Source organism: Oncorhynchus tshawytscha, linkage group LG03, assembly GCF_018296145.1.
Source record: "Oncorhynchus tshawytscha isolate Ot180627B linkage group LG03, Otsh_v2.0, whole genome shotgun sequence".
NCBI lineage: Eukaryota > Metazoa > Chordata > Actinopteri > Salmoniformes > Salmonidae > Oncorhynchus > Oncorhynchus tshawytscha.
This window is the reverse complement of record NC_056431.1, coordinates 5,664,545-5,682,151: the sequence shown is the minus strand read 5'-3', so window position 1 is coordinate 5,682,151 and position 17,607 is coordinate 5,664,545. Positions and strand designations below refer to the sequence as shown.

The 17,607-nt window shown below is 44.3% G+C and overlaps 1 protein-coding gene across 6 annotated transcripts; it reads left to right on the top strand.

The window, feature by feature from the left end:
* The first annotated feature begins 515 nt into the window (after positions 1 to 515).
* LOC112237262 (C-Jun-amino-terminal kinase-interacting protein 4-like) lies at positions 516 to 17,604 on the top strand. Of its 6 annotated transcripts, XM_042308281.1 has the most exons (30): positions 516 to 681; positions 1,638 to 1,733; positions 3,149 to 3,308; positions 3,397 to 3,505; positions 3,672 to 3,866; positions 4,047 to 4,167; positions 4,629 to 4,699; positions 4,877 to 4,944; positions 5,103 to 5,172; positions 5,266 to 5,441; positions 5,706 to 5,968; positions 6,216 to 6,273; positions 6,515 to 6,667; positions 6,784 to 6,823; positions 6,944 to 7,071; positions 7,196 to 7,249; positions 7,595 to 7,807; positions 7,947 to 8,082; positions 9,650 to 9,736; positions 9,842 to 9,895; positions 10,444 to 10,585; positions 10,793 to 10,835; positions 10,941 to 11,021; positions 11,166 to 11,233; positions 14,307 to 14,455; positions 14,555 to 14,726; positions 14,937 to 15,050; positions 15,156 to 15,254; positions 16,177 to 16,281; positions 16,355 to 17,604. In XM_042308281.1, the coding sequence occupies exons 4-30, from the start codon at positions 3,407 to 3,409 to the stop codon at positions 16,462 to 16,464; spliced, it is 3,069 nt and encodes a 1,022-aa protein (XP_042164215.1). In that variant the 5' UTR covers positions 516 to 681; positions 1,638 to 1,733; positions 3,149 to 3,308; positions 3,397 to 3,406; the 3' UTR covers positions 16,465 to 17,604. The 6 variants fall into 6 exon arrangements, with proteins under 6 accessions (XP_042164215.1, XP_024261627.2, XP_042164218.1 ...); XM_042308284.1 differs by having other exon boundaries at positions 517 to 681; positions 3,149 to 3,505; positions 9,842 to 9,889; XM_042308292.1 differs by having other exon boundaries at positions 518 to 681; positions 3,149 to 3,505; positions 7,595 to 7,735.
* The last annotated feature ends 3 nt before the right edge of the window (positions 17,605 to 17,607 follow it).

Here is a 17,607-nt window from a genome sequence, read left to right as displayed (position 1 = left end):
TTCATTTTCTAAAGTTCATGCGAAGGCTTATGAATTGCCTAAGAGTACTGACACCTTTCCTTCACTTCCCCAAACCATTTGTTATTACTGTAGTCACTCATGTTACGCAAAAAGGAAACTTTTCCTGCAATTTCAGCGCAAAGTCAGCACGATTTTCTGTAAAAAACACAACTGGATCTGGTTAATATACAGTAGCCTATGGAATGACTGCGTAGAGGAAATTGGATACCTGGCCACGTTTTTGCAAACATCTGCTGGTCTTTGCAGTGTTCAGTTGTTCACGTAGTTATACTGTACTTGATTAACCGCTGGGAAAAACAGTCAGTGAAAAAAGGAGTGAAAGGTCATATTACGTGAAACGTTTAGACAGGTATTAGAAAAGGTCACCTGACAACCCTTCAACGTTCCCCCCATCACGTGTCATTGTTCAAGTTAGGAACTTGTTTTTACTCACAAGACCAGCCATGTCCCGCCTCTTTTACACGGCCGTTGGACACTGAGAACAGCCTATCACTCCGATAGGCCAGAATAGGAATTCGGTCAACTGAGTCTAAATTAAACCACATCCCCTTCTTCAAACTCGCTGTAGGAGTAATTGATATCTTCTTCAAAGTAAACGACTGGAATATTACCCGTTTCAACAAATGATATACAAGTTTTGGGAACTAAAGAGACTCAAAGGTGAGTTAACGCATAAAAAGACAGAGTGAACGTTTTGGTTCAGTTCTCCCGAACTACAGTAGGCTAAACAGTTGGCCAAATGAAATGAAGGTGATCTCGTAAAATCTATAAGGTGACTGTTGTCAGTCAATGGTTTATTTATACCGCAAACGCCATCATGTTATTGCACTTCAGACCGGCTAGATCGAGTTGGTGTTTATTGCTTAGGCTGCATCGTCGATTATTCTTTGGATGTCCGTCTGTTGCTGTCATTCAATATCGTGTGTGTGTGTGTGTGTGTGTGTGTGTGTGTGTGTTTGTGTGTGTGTGTTTGTGTGTGTGTGTTTGTGTGTGTGTGTTTGTGTGTGTATTTGTGTGTGTATTTGTAGTACTACAGTACCCAGCAATACGAACGACCTATTCAGCAACAGGGGTTAAATGTACAGTATGAATCGTCTTGGAGGACAGACTGCCTAATAATCTGACAGTTACTTTATTTTTACGTTTTTATTTCATCGTTTTTTAACCAGGTAGGCTAGTTGAGAACAAGTTCTCATTTACAACTGCGACCTGGCCAAGATAAAGCAAAGCAGTGCTACACAAACAACACAGAGTTACTCATGGAATAAACAAACATACAGTCAATAATACAATAGATCAAGTATATATACAATGTGTGCAAATGAGGTAGGATAAGGGAGGTAAGGCAATAAATAGGCCATAGTGGTGAAATAATTACAATATAGCAATTAAACACTGGAGTGATAGATGTGCACAAGATGAGTGTGCAAGGAGAGATACTAGGGTGCAAAGGAGCAAAATAAATAACATTATGGGGATTAGGTAGTTGGATGGGCTATTTACAGATGAGCTATGTACAGGTGCAGTGATCTGTGAGCTGCTCTGACAGCTTGTGCTTACAGTTAGTGAGGGAGATATGAGTCTCCAGCTTCAGTGATTTTTGCAATTTGTTCCAGTCATTGGCAGCGGAGAACTGGAAGGAAAGGTGGCCAAACAAGGAATTGGCTTTGGAGGTGACCAGTGAAATATACCTGCTGGAGCGCATGCTACAGGTGGGTGCTGCTATGGTGACCAGTGTGCAGAGATAAGGTGGGGCTTTACCTAGCAATGACTTATAGATGACCTGGAGTCAGTGGGTTTGGCTACGAATATGACGCGAGTGCCAGCCAACGAGAGCATACAGGTCGCAGTGGTGGGTAGTATATGGGGCTTTGGTGACAAAACGGATGGCACTCTGATAGACTGCATCCAATTTTCTGAGTAGAGTGTTGGAGGCTATTTTGTAAATTACATCGCTGAAGTCGAGGATTGGTAGGATAGTCAGTTTTACGAGAGTATGTTTGGCAGCATGAGTAAAGGAGGCTTTGTTGCGAAATAGGAAGCCGATTCTAGATTTAATTTTGGATTGGAGTTGCTTAATGTGAGTCTGGAAGGAGAGTTTACAGTCTAACCAGACACCTAAGTATTTGTAGTTGTCCACATATTCTAAGTCAGAATGTGGGCAGCGATCGTTGAAGAGCATACATTTAGTTTTACTTGCATTTAAGAGCAGTTGGAGGCCACGGAAGGAGAGTTATATGGCATTGAAGCTCGTCTGGAGGTTTGTTAACACAGTGTCCAAAGAGGGGCCAAAGAGGGGTCAGAAGTATATGGTGTTGTCTGCGCAGAGGTGGATCAGAGAATCACCACTTTTGAATCACCACTTTTGAATCACCACTTTAAAATAACAATGAACAAGAATTAAACCTCATCAGTGATATACATATCCAGGGACAAGGCTTGCCAGACATTGGTCTAGGTTACTTGGGATCCACTGCCTGTAGGTGTGAGGCCTAGACCAGGGTAGTGGGTACTGTCATGTGTTTTGATCCCCAGTTAGGAGCCTGGTGGTGTGAGGCCTAGACCAGGGTAGTGGGTACTGTCATGTGTTTTCATCCCCAGTTAGGAGCCTGGTGGTGGCAGGAGGAGGGATCCGTGAGGAGGACAGGTGTGCCTGCTAGGGCAAGTCAGGTTGGGAAACACGCAAAGTCGTGTGTGAGAATTAAAAGGAGTAGGCTTACTACCCGTGCATGGAGTCATTTTGCTTAGTAATGCTAAATGTTAAGTCATTCTAATTCTGCATACTGCCAGGTCACTTGTCTAAAGGCACAACCTGTTATTGGAGAGAGCAACAGTCATATGTAAAAGTAGACAAGACTCATAGTGTGAATAAAGTAAATAACTCGATACACACTGTAGCACTTCTATGTTTAGAGTTCACATTCTAGCCCTCACAGTGAGAGACAGGAAGCAGAACAGAAAGAGAAACAGATGATGGTGGTTTGATTGTTGTAAAGGGGGTTTTACTTCTAAAAATAGTCATGTAGTATGTACCTGCAAGCCTATATTTCCTCAAATGAAAAAAAACTAACATTTCCACTGACATTGTAGAAATGATTATGATTCTGTTTTTTTCTCTCTCTTTCAGAATGGGCACCAACATCAGCTTCATCTACAGCTAGAGCAGAGGAAGGGGCATCAAGGGGAACAGGGGGTCATTTACTGTAGAAATGGAGCAAGGACCATGTACAGTGGAGAGATGGATGAAATGGGAGTAGACATTAGTGTGAGAGGTCTAGATAAACTAGGTGGGTAGGTATTTATATATGAGGAAGAAGTGTATTGACAGACACACAGTTCATATACTCATATCAGCTGAGACTCATTAACTTATAGATAGAGAGGGATGGAGTGTGGAGAGAGTATCCTGTGTGGGTCTGGGGAGCTGGATCTGGACCCTGACATTGTGAGTGAAGAGGCCGGGAAACTGTACTCAGAACTACAGGTAAACACACATCACATCACATCCACCTCTCATCCACCTCTCAACTGCTTTCTGTTCTATCGCCCCTTTCCTGCTTCTCTTTCTCCTAGCTGGCTTTTCATTCCTCTGTCTCTTTTCCATCACCACCCACACCTATCTGATGCTACCCCCCCCATCCCTGCTACAGACAGTGATAGAGACCCATGGCGTAGGGGTTGTGGAGTCCCTGGTGCCCATCCTAGTATGGGTCCTGGAGGGTCTGGCCAGCTGCAGAGCCCAGCTCAGAGAGAGGGAGGAGGAGGCCGGAAGAGAGAAAGGAGAGCAAGATGAGCTATTGGAGAGATACCAGAGTGAGAAACTACTGAGGAGAGAGAGCCAGGAGGTGAGAGGGGATGGAAGTGCTTATGGTTTATCATTTTTTAAATGCAAATGTGATATGGGGTCAGGGTTTGGGTTCTATTCTTTTTCAACTCAGTCAATTCAGGGTGTTGATTAAAATTCATAAATAAAAAGTTTCATATAGTTTAATGAATTTGGATAAATGTTTGTTTTTTGCCTTTAGCGGTATCTGGAGTTGGATGACCAGATTGAGCAGGAGCGGAGGACGATGAGGGGAAGAGAGAAGGAGAGAGAGAGGAGGGGAAAAGAACTGGAGAAGAAGGCCAGAGAGCAGGCTGACCAATGTGAGTGTCTGACTGGGTCTGGGTGTCCATCGCTTCCTCCCTCTATCTCCCCCTTTATCTCTCAATTTCAATTCGAAGGGCTTTATTGGCATGGGAAACATATGTTAACATTGCCAAAGCAAGCGAAATAGATAATTAACAAAAGTGAAGTGAACAATCAGAAATGAGCAGTAAACCGTACACTCACAGAAGTTTCAAAAGAATAAAGATATTTCAAATGTTCTATTATCACTATGTACAGTGTTGTAACGAACTCTATCTATTTCTCTCTCTCTTAATGCTTACCCTCTTCATGTCCGTGTAGATTATTTTACATTCACATCCTTTGTGTTACAAACTGAGGATGTTTGATAAGACCATGGCAAGTAGGCTACGGCAGAATCAGACTGGGACCCTTTGTCATTGAGACACACTGTGCTGTATGTGATGCTAATTGCTACTGTGTGTTGTTTCTGTGACAGTGGTGGCCTTGGAGGAGCAGAGGGCTGGACTGGGCAGAGAGTTGAACACACTGAAGCACACTCACAACAAGGTCAGACGACAGCATGTTTAGACTGACGAGGCTGTTTGGGACTCAACGTCTGTGTACTCTTCTATCAGTAACAGCTGCTGTCCATCATTGTGGAAATGTATTCTATTATCCCCGCTGTCCTTCCCTTTTGTCCTTCTTTTTCTCTCTCCATTTTCACATTCTCTCACTCTCTCTCAGTTGGTGCTCAGTTATAAAGATCTGCTGGAGAGGAAAAGGGATCTAGAGAGAGAGGGATCTCCACTAAGGTTAGCCACCACTCAATTCAGTTAATATGACTACAACCACATGGAATGGTATGCAGTCTTTCCATTCTAAAGATATCTCTTTCACTGTGGTTCATTCATTTGATGGTTTCTGATTTTCACTGCATTATGATGTCACAATGGGCCCTGTCTGTCTTTAGTAACCATGTGCACCCCAAGAATTCACAATCTACCCAGGGCCAGTCAGAATCCTGTGTTAGTGGGCAGGAGGTACGTTCTCTAGATTTGATAACCTCTGTACTGTCTTGTAGCAGTAGTATTTTTCTACGGAAGTTGTCCTTACTGACTCCTCTCCTTTTACAGCTAACTGATCAAAGGCCAGAAACACCTCCTTGTTCTGTCCTGTTGGAAGAACTGGTAACCAAGGACGATAGGGTGATTGACATTGTCATAAAGCCAGACAGAGATGCGTCCTTCATCAATGACATCATAAGCTCCACCCCTGAGCTGGCGAAGTTTCATGGCCTTATGAATGCCAGGTATGTCCTGTATGTGTGCACTTACAGTGCAAGATGAACTGGACTGACTTTATTGCATTACCATGAAAGCTTTTCTTTTACACATTCATAACAATAAACCAATTCAGCCACAACTAGTTACCTGTAAATCAGACTACTTCCCTTCACAGGTCTGTCATGGTTCAGAAAGACTCTTGATGGGACATCTCCCCAACACACACTTTACTGTTGGACAAACTGACACCTACTGCCCCCAACCTTTTCTCTGTTACCCATGTTCCCTAGCACCCCGGTCCGAGCAGACGCCAAAGAGCCAATCAGAGACAAGACCAGCATGGGGGAAGAAATTAAGGAGGTGGAGGAGAAGGAAGGAGAGAAGGAGGAGGAGGAGAAAAAAGAGGAAGGAGCAAAGCAGGAGAAGGAGGATGAGGAGGAGGATATGGATAGTCTGGAATGGGAGCTGAGGAACACAGAGTCTGTGTTCTCAGAGCTGTCCGAGCTGAGTCAGGAATACATAGAGAGTGTGGACCAGGGGGCCAGTGTCAGAGGTACGGCCATTAGGCAAGGGCACACCTACGCCCCCTGTTTGCAGTGAAACACTGCACTGGTTGTTCACATAAGATGAAACATAGGCCCTTTGTTCTCTTAACACATACAACCTTTATTTTACAGCCAGAGGAAGGCTAGGGGGAAAGCAATTAAAAGCTAGTTGTTCTGAAAAGGGTTGATTTAGGCTTACGGTATGGGTTAATGCTATTTGTGGTGAGAACTGTTTGTTTTTTCTTGTCTGTGCAGGCAGCACCGACCAGTCGGAGGAGATTCTTTCTCAGTATGAGGAACTGAAACACACCCAGTAAGTCCCCGCGTTTATCCCACCGTTATTATTACCCTACTATGTCTAGTCCTGTATGACTAACTGTGTGTGTAGGGGGCTTACCATTCACTATGCCTCTGTTTCATTTAGATATGTTGACAGAGTGCACATTGGGCCTGAAGTAAAACGGAGCACAACGGGTCCTTTGTTTACTGTATTTACTCACTTTTGCATTCTGTCATACATTTTCTCTCACTCTTACATTATCTACCTCTCCCAGTGAGTTAGTGAATGCGGCCCGGAAAGCACTGATCTCTCGTGTGGAGGAGCTGACCAATGAGAGGTCAGCTCTTAAGGTGGAGGTGACTTCCTGCCAGGAGACTGTCACCCGATTGGAGGGAAGGATGAAGGAGATGGAGGAGGAAACCAAGAGGTACACAACTCTAGTGTCAGGTTGTTGATGGTTGGCAGAATGAGACGAAGGTATACAAACAATATTTGTCCATGTGGTGTGATTCATTGATTGCGTGTGTTTCTGCTCTTCTGTAGACTTCGGAAAGAACTGGAAGCAAATCAATCAGATGATGATGTAAGAGGGCTTCCTTTGTGTTGTCTCTTTATATTCTGCTAATAGATGTGTTGTAACCTTTTTCTGTTTCTCTAATGGACTTGATGTACTCTAACTAGAATGTTAATCTGTTACCCATAGTCCTCTCTGCCATTATCGCTGCGTCGGTTCTCTCGTTCGGAGATGTCCCGTGTTGTCATGGAGAAGAACCAGTATAAGGAGCGTTTGTTTGAGCTGCAGGAGGCTGTGAGACGCAGTCAGACCATTCGGTAACCATACCTGCCTGTCTCCCCCATAGAAGTAGACTGACAGGAGGTTTCATAGTCCTGTAGAAAAGGGAGAAGGGAATGACTAATTTCTCTCAATCTCACATCAGTCATCCCTTCTTTTCAGGGCCACCCAAGAAGAGAGGATCACTGAGAGAGAGAGGACTAGTGTGTGGAGAAGGTGAGAGTGAGGGAGTGAAGAATCAGGAAGGAAAATACAACTTTTTAATTTGGCAATTATTGCAGTAAAGAAGTCCACAGATACTGTTAACCACTTTCTTCACTTTAAACCTTGAGCTGCTAACATGCACACAACCACACATATTTGGCCTGGCTCTGACCCCTGACTTCACAACATTTAGCTCAATAGCTGTTCATATTTACCTGTGGCTACACAGTCTATAGCCCAAGCACATGACCAGAGTGCCTATGGGAAAGTTATGTGTAAGAGTTATTGTATTCCTGTGAGGTGGGCAGAGCTTCTGGTCAATTGCAGTCAAATTAACCATCTCTCTGTCCATTCAAGATTCAACCGTTTGTTTGGCCTGAACAAGAACCCCTTGGTTCCGTCTGCTGCTCTAGCGCTGACTCTGCCGATGTCCCCGTCCCTCACTCACTCACCAATGGGGTCTCCACGGCAATTGGCTGTCAGTACGACTCAGACAGTGTACGTTGATATGATGATAATGGGATTACATGTCTTTGGAGCTCTTTCCAACTTCTCAAAGTGCTTTACATTGTAAGGTTTGAAGTGAACTCACCTCATCTACTGCCATAGGTTACATTAGTAACTCTTAAAGCAGTACGTCTTTTTAAACCACTCTCTCACCTACTGCCCCCTCTTCCCCTCTGTTCTTCCTCTTCCCGCTTCCTCCCAGTGGTGCCTCCCCTGCTACAGCCCTGTCTCCGCGGGTCAGGAGGAGGGAGCTGTACAGAGACATCCGCTCCCATGTCTGGGGAACCCTGGGAAAACGCCAGGTTCATGGCTGGAGCATGCCGCTGTCTCACACACAGGTGAACATGCATACACACACATACAGTGCCTTCAGAAAGTATTCACACCCCTGGACTTTTCCACATTTTGTTAAGTTACAAAGTGGGATTAAAATATATTTAACTGTAATTTTCTGTCAACGATCTACAAACAATAATCTGTAATGTCAAAGTGGGAGAAATGATCATATTTGAAACATTTATGGAAAATAAAACACTAATCTATCTTGATTACGTAAATATTCAACCCCTGAGTCAATAGATGTTAGAATCACAATGGGCAGCGATTGCAGCGAGATTATAAATAGTATTTTTGGCTAAGTCTCTAAGAGCTTTGCACACCTGGATTGTACAATATTTGCCCATTTTTATTATTCTTTTGAAACTTCTTCAAGCTCTGTCAAGTTGGTTGTTGATCATTCCTAGACAGACATTTTAAAGTTTTGGCTTATTTAAGTCATGTAGGTTATTGTGTTTTAGGTTATTGTCCTGCTGAAAGGTGAATTTGTCTCCAAGTGTCTGTTGGAAAGCAGACTGAACCAGGTTTTCCTCTAGGATTTTTTCTGTGCTTAGCTCTATTACATAAATGTTTTTATCCTTAAAAACTCCCTCGTCCTTGCAGATGACAAGCATACCCATAACATGATGCAGCCACCACCATGCTTGAAAATATGAAGAGTGGTACTCAGTTATGTGTTGTTTTTGATTTGCCCAAAACATAATGCTTCGTATTCAGAACAAAACATTTCTTTGCCACAAAAAAAAAATTCTTTACCGCATGTTTTACAGTATTACTTTAGTGCCTTATAGCAAACAGGATACATGTTTTGGACTATTTTTATTCTGTACAGGCTTCCTCATTTCTCTCTGTCATTTAGGTTAGTATTGTGGAGTAACTACAATGTTGTTAATCCATCCTCAATTTTCTCCTATCACAGCCAGTAAATGTTTAAAATCACCATTGGCCCCTGAGCGGTTTCCTTCTTCTCCGGCGACTGAGTTTGGAAGGACGCCTGTATCTTTGTAGTGACTGGGTGTATTGATACACCATCCAAAGTGTAATTAATAACTTCTCCATGCTCAGAGGGATGCTCAATGCCTGCTTTTTTTGTTGCATCGGTGCTTAAAATGTACAACTCTACTGAGGGACCTTCCAGATAACTGTATGTGTGGGGTACAGAGATGGAGTGGTCATTCAAAACAGGATGCACACAGAGTGAATCCATGCAAGTTATGTGACTTGTTAAGCAACACTTTTACTCCTGAACTTATTTAGGCTTGCCATACCAAAGGGGTTGAATACTTATTGACTTAAGACCTTTCAGCTTTAAATGTTTTTATTTATTTGCATAATTCCACTGTGACATGGGGTATTATGTGTAGATCAGTGACACACAATCTCAATTGAATCCAATTTCAATTCAGGCAGTAACACATCAAAATGTGGAAAAAGGGGTGTGAATACTTTCTGAAGACACTGTAGGTAAACACAATATTTACTTCAGAGGTGAAAATACTCACACAGACTATGGAAGTAGACACAAACCTTAATCTGGTGCATACAGTATATTGTGTGGGATTATTGCAGGATTCCTCAGAGCCGACCCCTGAGCCCAAAGATGTGCCTGTCCTAGTGCAGCTCAGACTGATGGACCAGAGAGATTCTACAGCCAAGGTAGGACATACTATTCAGAAACATGTCTACAGTCAGTGCTATGGTTCTTAACCCAGACAGTCTTTTCCCAGAAGACAGTCCATAACTTGTGTTTTCTCTCTGTAGCTAAACTGTGCTGTTGCTGTTACACCTGAGATCTCAGGCGAGACAACGGTAAAGGTGGTCATTACCGTCAAATTACTAGTTCTAGTCACAGTAGCTACCACTTGCAGTACCATCTAACCACCATTTTCAGACCATGTCATGCCAATGGTTTTCTCAATGCCAAATTGACCAACTAGCTCTTACTGGCACTTCTTGTAGATCTGGGAGGTTTGATAGGTAGAATCAATATGGTAGTAGCTCCATGTCCACTGACAGGCTAGATGGAACCATGTTGTTTAGCATACTGTTTACACCCATCCACACCTTTTTAGGTCTCCACACATATGCCTAGTGGGTAGGGGTTAGGGCAGTGTTTCCCCAGCTCGGTCCTGGAGACTCCAAGGGGTGCACATTTTGGTTTTTGCCCTAGCACTTCACATTCATATAATCAAAGCTTAGTGGTGAGTTGATCATTTGAATCAGCTGTGTGGTGCTAGGGCAAAAACCAAAACGTGCACCCCTTGTAGTCTCCAGGACCGAGTTTGGGAAACACTGGGCTAGGGGTTGATCTGTCATTTCTCAATAGTAGGCATCACTCCTCTCTCTTCCATCCACTCTCTCAGTGTGCAGTGTGGGTGGTCTCTGGTCCCGCCTCCAGTAGTGATGTGACAGTGATCAACCCTGCACGGTCCAATACGGTGCTGGATCAGTTCAGCCTCCCGCCCACCTCGCCCGCCCTATGCATCTGTGCTGTGCCCCCTACTGGTCAGTGCTATCTATTACTCTCCGGGTAAAAGGTACCCATAGGCACAGATCTAGGATCAGCTTACCAATTTTAGATTTCTGTAGACTTGTTAACCATAGCCACCATCATTTCCAAATCATCACTCAACTAGTTATTCCAATTAGCATTGCCAGTGTTTAAAGCATTGTTATCCGCTTACCGTCTCTGTTCGGTTTCTGTGTCATCAGGTGAGACCTCAGGAACTGTGTGGATTGGAACTCAGGAAGGAAGGTGAGGTGTGGAGATCAGAACCATGCTGTTCCATGATATGTTAAACAATTAACAGTTGCTCATTCTCCCTCTCCTCTCTTTTTCTCTTTCTTCCTCCATTCCCAGTGTATTGGTACACTCCGCGTCCACAGCTAGAAGGCGCTGTCTGCAGTCTATCTCTCTGTCTGAGGGTGTGCACTCTCTCACGTGAGTACTCCTGTACCCAGTCCGATATAGACCATAAGCCCCTACAGTTGGACACTTGGATGACTAGATCTGAAAGGATAATTGTGTAACAGTTTGAATATTGCATGTTTTGTCTTTGTTTACTTTCAACTCTAAACCTTTCAGGTATTCACAGGGTCATGTCATTGCTGGATTAGCCAATGGGACGCTTGCATTCTTCTCGCACAACCCAGGTAATTCCCCCTCTCAGGTTACTGTCAGGATCAGGTCAGGTTACTGTCAGGATCAGGTCAGGTTACTGTCAGGATCAGGTCAGGTTACTGTCAGGATCAGGTCAGGTTACTGTCAGGATCAGGTCAGGTTACTGTCAGGATCAGGGCAGGTTACTGTCAGGTTACTGTCAGGTTACTGTCAGGATCAGGTCAGGATCAGGTCAGGATCAGGTCAGGATCAGGTCAGGATCAGGTCAGGCTATTGTCATGATCAGGTCAGGTTACTCTCAGGCTATGGTCAGGTTACTGTCAGTATCAGTTTCCTGTCTGGATCAGGTCAGAATACTGTCAGTATCAGTTTACTGTCAGGATCAGGTCAGGCTACTGTCAGGATCAGGTCAGGCTACTGTCAGGATTAGATCAGGCGATCAGGCTACTGTCAGGATCAGGTCAGGCTACTGTCAGGATCAGGTCAGGTTACTCTCAGGCTATGGTCAGGATCAGGTCAGGTTACTGTCAGTATCAGGTTACTGTCTGGATCAGGTCAGGTTACTGTCTGGATCAGGTCAGGTTACTGTCTGGATCAGGTCAGGTTACTGTCTGGATCAGGTCAGGTTACTGTCTGGATCAGGTCAGGTTACTGTCTGGATCAGGTCAGGTTACTGTCTGGATCAGGTCAGGCTACTGTCTGGATCAGGTCAGGCTATGGTCAGGATCAGGTCAGGTTACTGTTAGGATCAGGTCAGGATCGGGTCAGGATCAGGTTAGGTTACTGTCAGGATCAGGTCAAGTTACTGTCAGGATCAGGTCAGGTTACTGTCAGGATCAGGTCAGGCTACTGTCAGGATCAGATCAGGTTACTGTCAGGATCAGGTCAGAATAATGTCAGGATCAGGTCAGGTTACTGTCAGGATCAGGTCAGGTTACTGTCTGGATCAGGTCAGGTTACTGTCTGGATCAGGTCAGGTTACTGTCTGGATCAGGTCAGGTTACTGTCTGGATCAGGTCAGGTTACTGTCTGGATCAGGTCAGGTTACTGTCTGGATCAGGTCAGGTTACTGTCTGGATCAGGTCAGGCTACTGTCTGGATCAGGTCAGGCTATGGTCAGGATCAGGTCAGGTTACTGTTAGGATCAGGTCAGGATCGGGTCAGGATCAGGTCAGTTACTGTCAGGATCAGGTCAGGTTACTGTCAGGATCAGGTCAGGCTACTGTCAGGATCAGATCAGGTTACTGTCAGGATCAGGTCAGAATAATGTCAGGATCAGGTCAGGTTACTGTCAGGATCAGGTCAGGTTACTGTCTGGATCAGGTCAGGTTACTGTCTGGATCAAGTCAGGTTACTGTCTGGATCAGGTCAGGTTACTGTCTGGATCAGGTCAGGTTACTGTCTGGATCAGGTCAGGTTACTGTCTGGATCAGGTCAGGTTACTGTCTGGATCAGGTCAGGTTACTGTCTGGATCAGGTCAGGCTACGGTCAGGATCAGGTCAGGTTACTGTTAGGATCAGGTCAGGATCAGGTTAGGTTACTGTCAGGATCAGGTCAAGTTACTGTCAGGATCAGGTCAGGTTACTGTCAGGATCAGGTCAGGCTACTGTCAGGATCAGGTCAGGCTACTGTCAGGATCAGGTCAGGTTACTGTCAGGATCAGGTCAGAATAATGTCAGGATCAGGTCAGGTTACTGTCAGGATCAGGTCAGGTTACTGTCAGGATCAGGTCAGGTTACAGTCGGGATCAGGTCAGGTTACTGTCGGGGTCAGGTCGGGCTACTGTCAGGGTCAGGTCGGGCTACTGTCAGGATCCAGTCAAGTTCCGGCCAGGATCAGGTCAGGTTACTGTTAGGATCAGGTCAGGTTCCTGTCAGGAATCAGGTCAGGTTCCTGTCAGGAATCAGGTCAGGTTCCTGTTAGGATCAGGTCAGGTTCCTGTCAGGATCATTTCAGGTTCCAGTCAGGCTCCTGTCAGGATCAGCTCAAGCTACTGTCAGGATCAGGTCAGGTTACTGTCAGTTTCCGATCAGGTCAGGTTACTGTCAGTTTCCTATCAGGATCAGATCAGGCTACTGTCAGGATCAGATCAGGCTACTGTCAGGATCAGATCAGGCTACTGTCAGGATCAGATCAGGCTACTGTCAGGATCAGATCAGGCTACTGTCAGGATCAGATCAGGCTACTGTCAGGATCAGATCAGGCTACTGTCAGGATCAGATCAGGCTACTGTCAGGATCAGATCAGGCTTTGTCAGGATCAGGTTCCTGTTTGGATCAGATCAGATTCCTGTTTGGATCAGATCAGATTCCTGTTTGGATCAGATCAGATTCCTGTTTGGATCAGGTCAGGCTACTGTCAGGATCCAGTCAAGTTACTGTCAGGATCAGGTCAGGGTCCTGTCAGGATCAGATCAGGCTACTGTCAGGATCAGATCAGGCTACTCTCAAGATCAGATCAGGTTCCTGTTCGGATCAGATCACTTTACTGTCAGGATCAGGTTACTGTCAGGATGAGGTCAGGATCAGATCAGGCTACTCTCAGGATCAGGCTACTGTCAGGATTAGATCAGGCTGCTGTCATGATCAGGTCAGGCTACTTACTGTCAGGATCAGGTCAGCTTACTGTCAGGATTAGGTCAGGCTACTATCAGGATCAGGTCAGGATCCTGTCAGGATCAGGTCAGGCTACTGTCAGGTTCAGGTCATGTCACTTTCAGGATCAGATCATGCTACTGTCAGGCTCCTGTCAGGATCATATCAGGTTACTGTCAGGATCATATCAGGTTACAATCAGGATCATATCAGTGCATATGAAGGGAAGGAGGGAAGAAGTGGTACCATTTAAGTGGTTCTGGCTAGAAGGGATACAGTTTATTTCAGAATGGACCTTTCGTAGCAGGTTAGGACAACTTACGCAACAGGTTAAGAGAATTAGCGTAGCCGGTTAGGATGATTAGGTTAAGTTTAAGAAAAGGGTTAGGGTTAGCTAAAATGCAAAGAAATGACGTCAATTTGACAAACTGTATTCCATCTATCCATGACCACATACAACCTGTGATTTGTAAGAGACTGATGATGACTAATCACCACTATATTTGACAGGTGGATGGGATCTCCAATCACATGAGGTTTTGCCTCTGGGATCAACTCCACTGCAGCCCATTCGCTGTTGCCTAGCGAAGGGTGCGTACTTATGGGTAGGATATTGGAATCGGGTTCATGTGGTCGATGTCGAGAATAGAAAAGTGGAGGTAAGAGTTTGACGAACCTGAAAATATTGTGTTTGTGTGAATTCAGAATGGTTTGTACTTTCTATTTTTTTGTCTATATTTCCCACCTCTCTCTTTCAGCAAACTTTAACCGTCTCGGAGCGCAGTGAACAGCAGGTGCGTTTCCTGTGTGCGGCAGGAAGTGGTGTGTGGACGTCCTGCCGGCTCGACCCTACACTTAGGCTTTTCGATTGGTCCACTGGCCGGCTCCTGCAGGATGTGGATCTGACCCCTCTGGTCACCAAAACACTGGGTAGGAGCAGGAACAGGATTCTCAGTTCATTAATCTGTTTATGTTTATATTGCTGATGTGAGCATGTAATGGCCCACATAGAAGTTAATGTACAACTTTGAATACATTTTCTTCAATTTTGCTTCAACCCTTACCTCCTCAACCCAAAAACTGAACCCACTCTGCTTGAATGGATAAGCTCCTGACTGTTGGTCTCTCTGTCTCCTCCAGGCCCTGCCTTCTTGTCTCTCTCCCCGCTGCAGATCTCCTCCCTCACCGTCATCTCTGGCCGGCTTTGGGTGGGAACAGGAAGTGGCGCCATCTTCTCCATCCCTGTGTCTCTCAGTGAGTACTAACCTCTGGCCCCCAAAGGTCAACAACAGAATCACCTGAAAGATAATGCCCTTACACTGGTCATATGTCAATTGTCTTCTTCTCTGCGTTCCATAGGTTCAGAGTCTGCCTCCATACCATACTGCTCTTTGGCGGCAGCACAACTGTGTTACCATGGACACCGCCAGGCTGTCAAGTTCATCATTGCTGCACATGGTGAAAATCTCTTATCGTTGTTCATTCATTCACTGTTGTGTAACAATGCAGTTATTCTACAGCAGGGCTATTCAAATGGCGGCCCCTGGCCCTTTGATTAATTCTGAACATTAATCAATGATCTGCAAAAAAAATCCCCTCCAAAAGCCGACGTTCAACGTCAAAATGACAAGCACTATAGTGGTTGTCTATAGTGTCGTTTCTAGTGTTTTTTGTGATTTCTAGCGCCTATGTGGCATGTTGATTATTTTTTCTTCATATGAATTTGGCTCTAGTGTTTGAACGGTTTAAGCTACAACATATTATGACCCCATTCCTGAAAGCTACGACTCTCAGGAACACTACGTGCCTTCTGTTTCCCTCTCTGATGCTCACAAGGACTTGTTAGAAGGGAGTGGGACAAATTAATGCACCTAATGACTGTGAGAAATGAATTCAAAGCTTCCGTCCCTCAGACTGGAATTTGGCATCACCTGATTTGACATATCTTTGTGTTCTTTATTAAGATGCCTAGTTTTCAGATTTTAAAATGACCTAATTACTTGTAAGAAGCTTTTACTAGTTAAAATAATGAGCGAGTTTTGTGACTTCCTTTTCAATGATGAGCCTCGACTCACGTTCGTTGAGCGCCCTCCACTTCTTTCCTAATTACTTTTAGCAACATTTAATTTGAAGAAAATTGCTTTATTGGTCATGTGCGTTGCTTTTTTTATAGTTTTTCCGAAGATGAATTGCATGTGTAAAATGTCTGTCCCCCCTAAAATGAACCTTTCTACATCTGGCCCCAGTAGGAATGTAGTTGAATAGCCCTGTTCTACAGTATTAAATACTATGCAGTTATTGCATAGTTATTTGACAGTATTACCGTGATACTATGCAGTTAATTACATGGTTATTAGTATTCTATATCTGTGTTCCCCAGGCTGTGTGACCAGCTCCTCTACAATAGGAGGCGGTGCTGTAACTCTAGTCTCTACCTCTCAACTCATTCTCAGTGGAGGAGAGGGCTACATCAATTTCCGCATCGGTGAGTTGAGGACATCACGTGGTTGTCATTAGTGGTTGTCTGACTGACTCTGTCTCCCTCTTACCTTTCCCAGGCGACGACGCGAATGACGGTGCGCCCGAAGCTGCCCCACTGCGATCAGACCGCAGTCACATGATCATCTGGCAGAGCCCCACCCCCTCCCTGCCCAGCGCCGCCCTTTGACCATACCCACATCCAGTCTAGAATGAGACAAGGAAGGATTAGACAGAGATGTCATACAAGAGACCAGGAAGTACAAATGGGAGGCATGTTTTAATGGGCTTCATTCACTAGGAGTTCCATTTGGATTTTTGTTCTAGAATCTTGGGATTAAATTAAGACATTGCAGTTTAATCCTTCTTGTCTCATTCTGTTATTCAGTTGCTACCCTCATCCCCTTGACTAAACCTTTCACCTGGTTAACTCAGTCTTCTCTGTGTGCCTTAATGTGATTTGACAATCATTGCTGTGAGATTGGTTATTGTACAATGTTTTGTGTTTTTTGTGAAACATGTTTCCTCATCATGGTAATCATATATGGGCAGCAGGTAGCCTAGCGGTTAAGAGCGTTGGGCCAGTACCCGAAAGATCGCTGGTTTGAAAACCTGAGCTGACTAGGTCAAAAATCGGTCTGTGCACATGATGAGCAAGGCACTTAACCCTAATTACTCCTGTAAATCACTCTGGATAAGAGCGTCTGCTAAATGACTCAAATGTAAAATATCATCATCACTGTAGCAAAGTATTTTACAGTAAGAGTCTCTGACTTTTGGTTGGTCAGTTAAGAATGGTTTTGTTTTAACCACAAAACATGCACACGCAGTAGCATATCATTCCATGACGTTGGCACAAGACATTATACCCTTGTTCAAACTCGTTTACATTGATACTGAGATGTAGTGTTGAAGCTGCTGGGTTCCTAATAACTATTCTTGCATAAGACCCTGGCCTTCAGTTCCCATTGCATGCTGGGTAAATCTGCAGTGTAATTGCACTTTATTATTGTGTGTGTGTGTCTTAAATCTTTTGAAATGATTGGCTAATCCTCTTAAAGATCCCAGAGAAATGATCTTATGTCTGCTCGTTATGACTTTGTGAAACACACATGATTTGTTAAAACAAAAAAATGTAAGTTTTCATTTGCAGAGCGATAAGGGAGTGGAAGTCTCAAAAGATACTTAAAGTATTTTATGCCGTTTTTGAAAGTGTGTTTGTGTGTGTGAATCATGTCTGAAAATGTTAATCATAACTGGACTCTATGCAAGATAATCTGTATCTACTTAAATCTATGAAAAATAAACTTTGGGAAATACTTTCATAAAAGAT

What these genes read in the sequence shown, in the direction of transcription:
- LOC112237262 (XM_024405859.2), top strand. Translation starts at nt 3,407, where the DNA reads ATGGAGTGTGGAGAGAGTATCCTGTGTGGGTCTGGGGAGCTGGATCTG. An exon ending in TGAAGCACACTCACAACAAG is followed by an intron (nt 4,700 to 4,876) that starts GTCAGACGACAG and finishes ACTCTCTCTCAG; the next exon opens with TTGGTGCTCAGTTATAAAGA. An exon ending in CTACATCAATTTCCGCATCG is followed by an intron (nt 16,282 to 16,354) that starts GTGAGTTGAGGA and finishes TACCTTTCCCAG; the next exon opens with GCGACGACGCGAATGACGGT.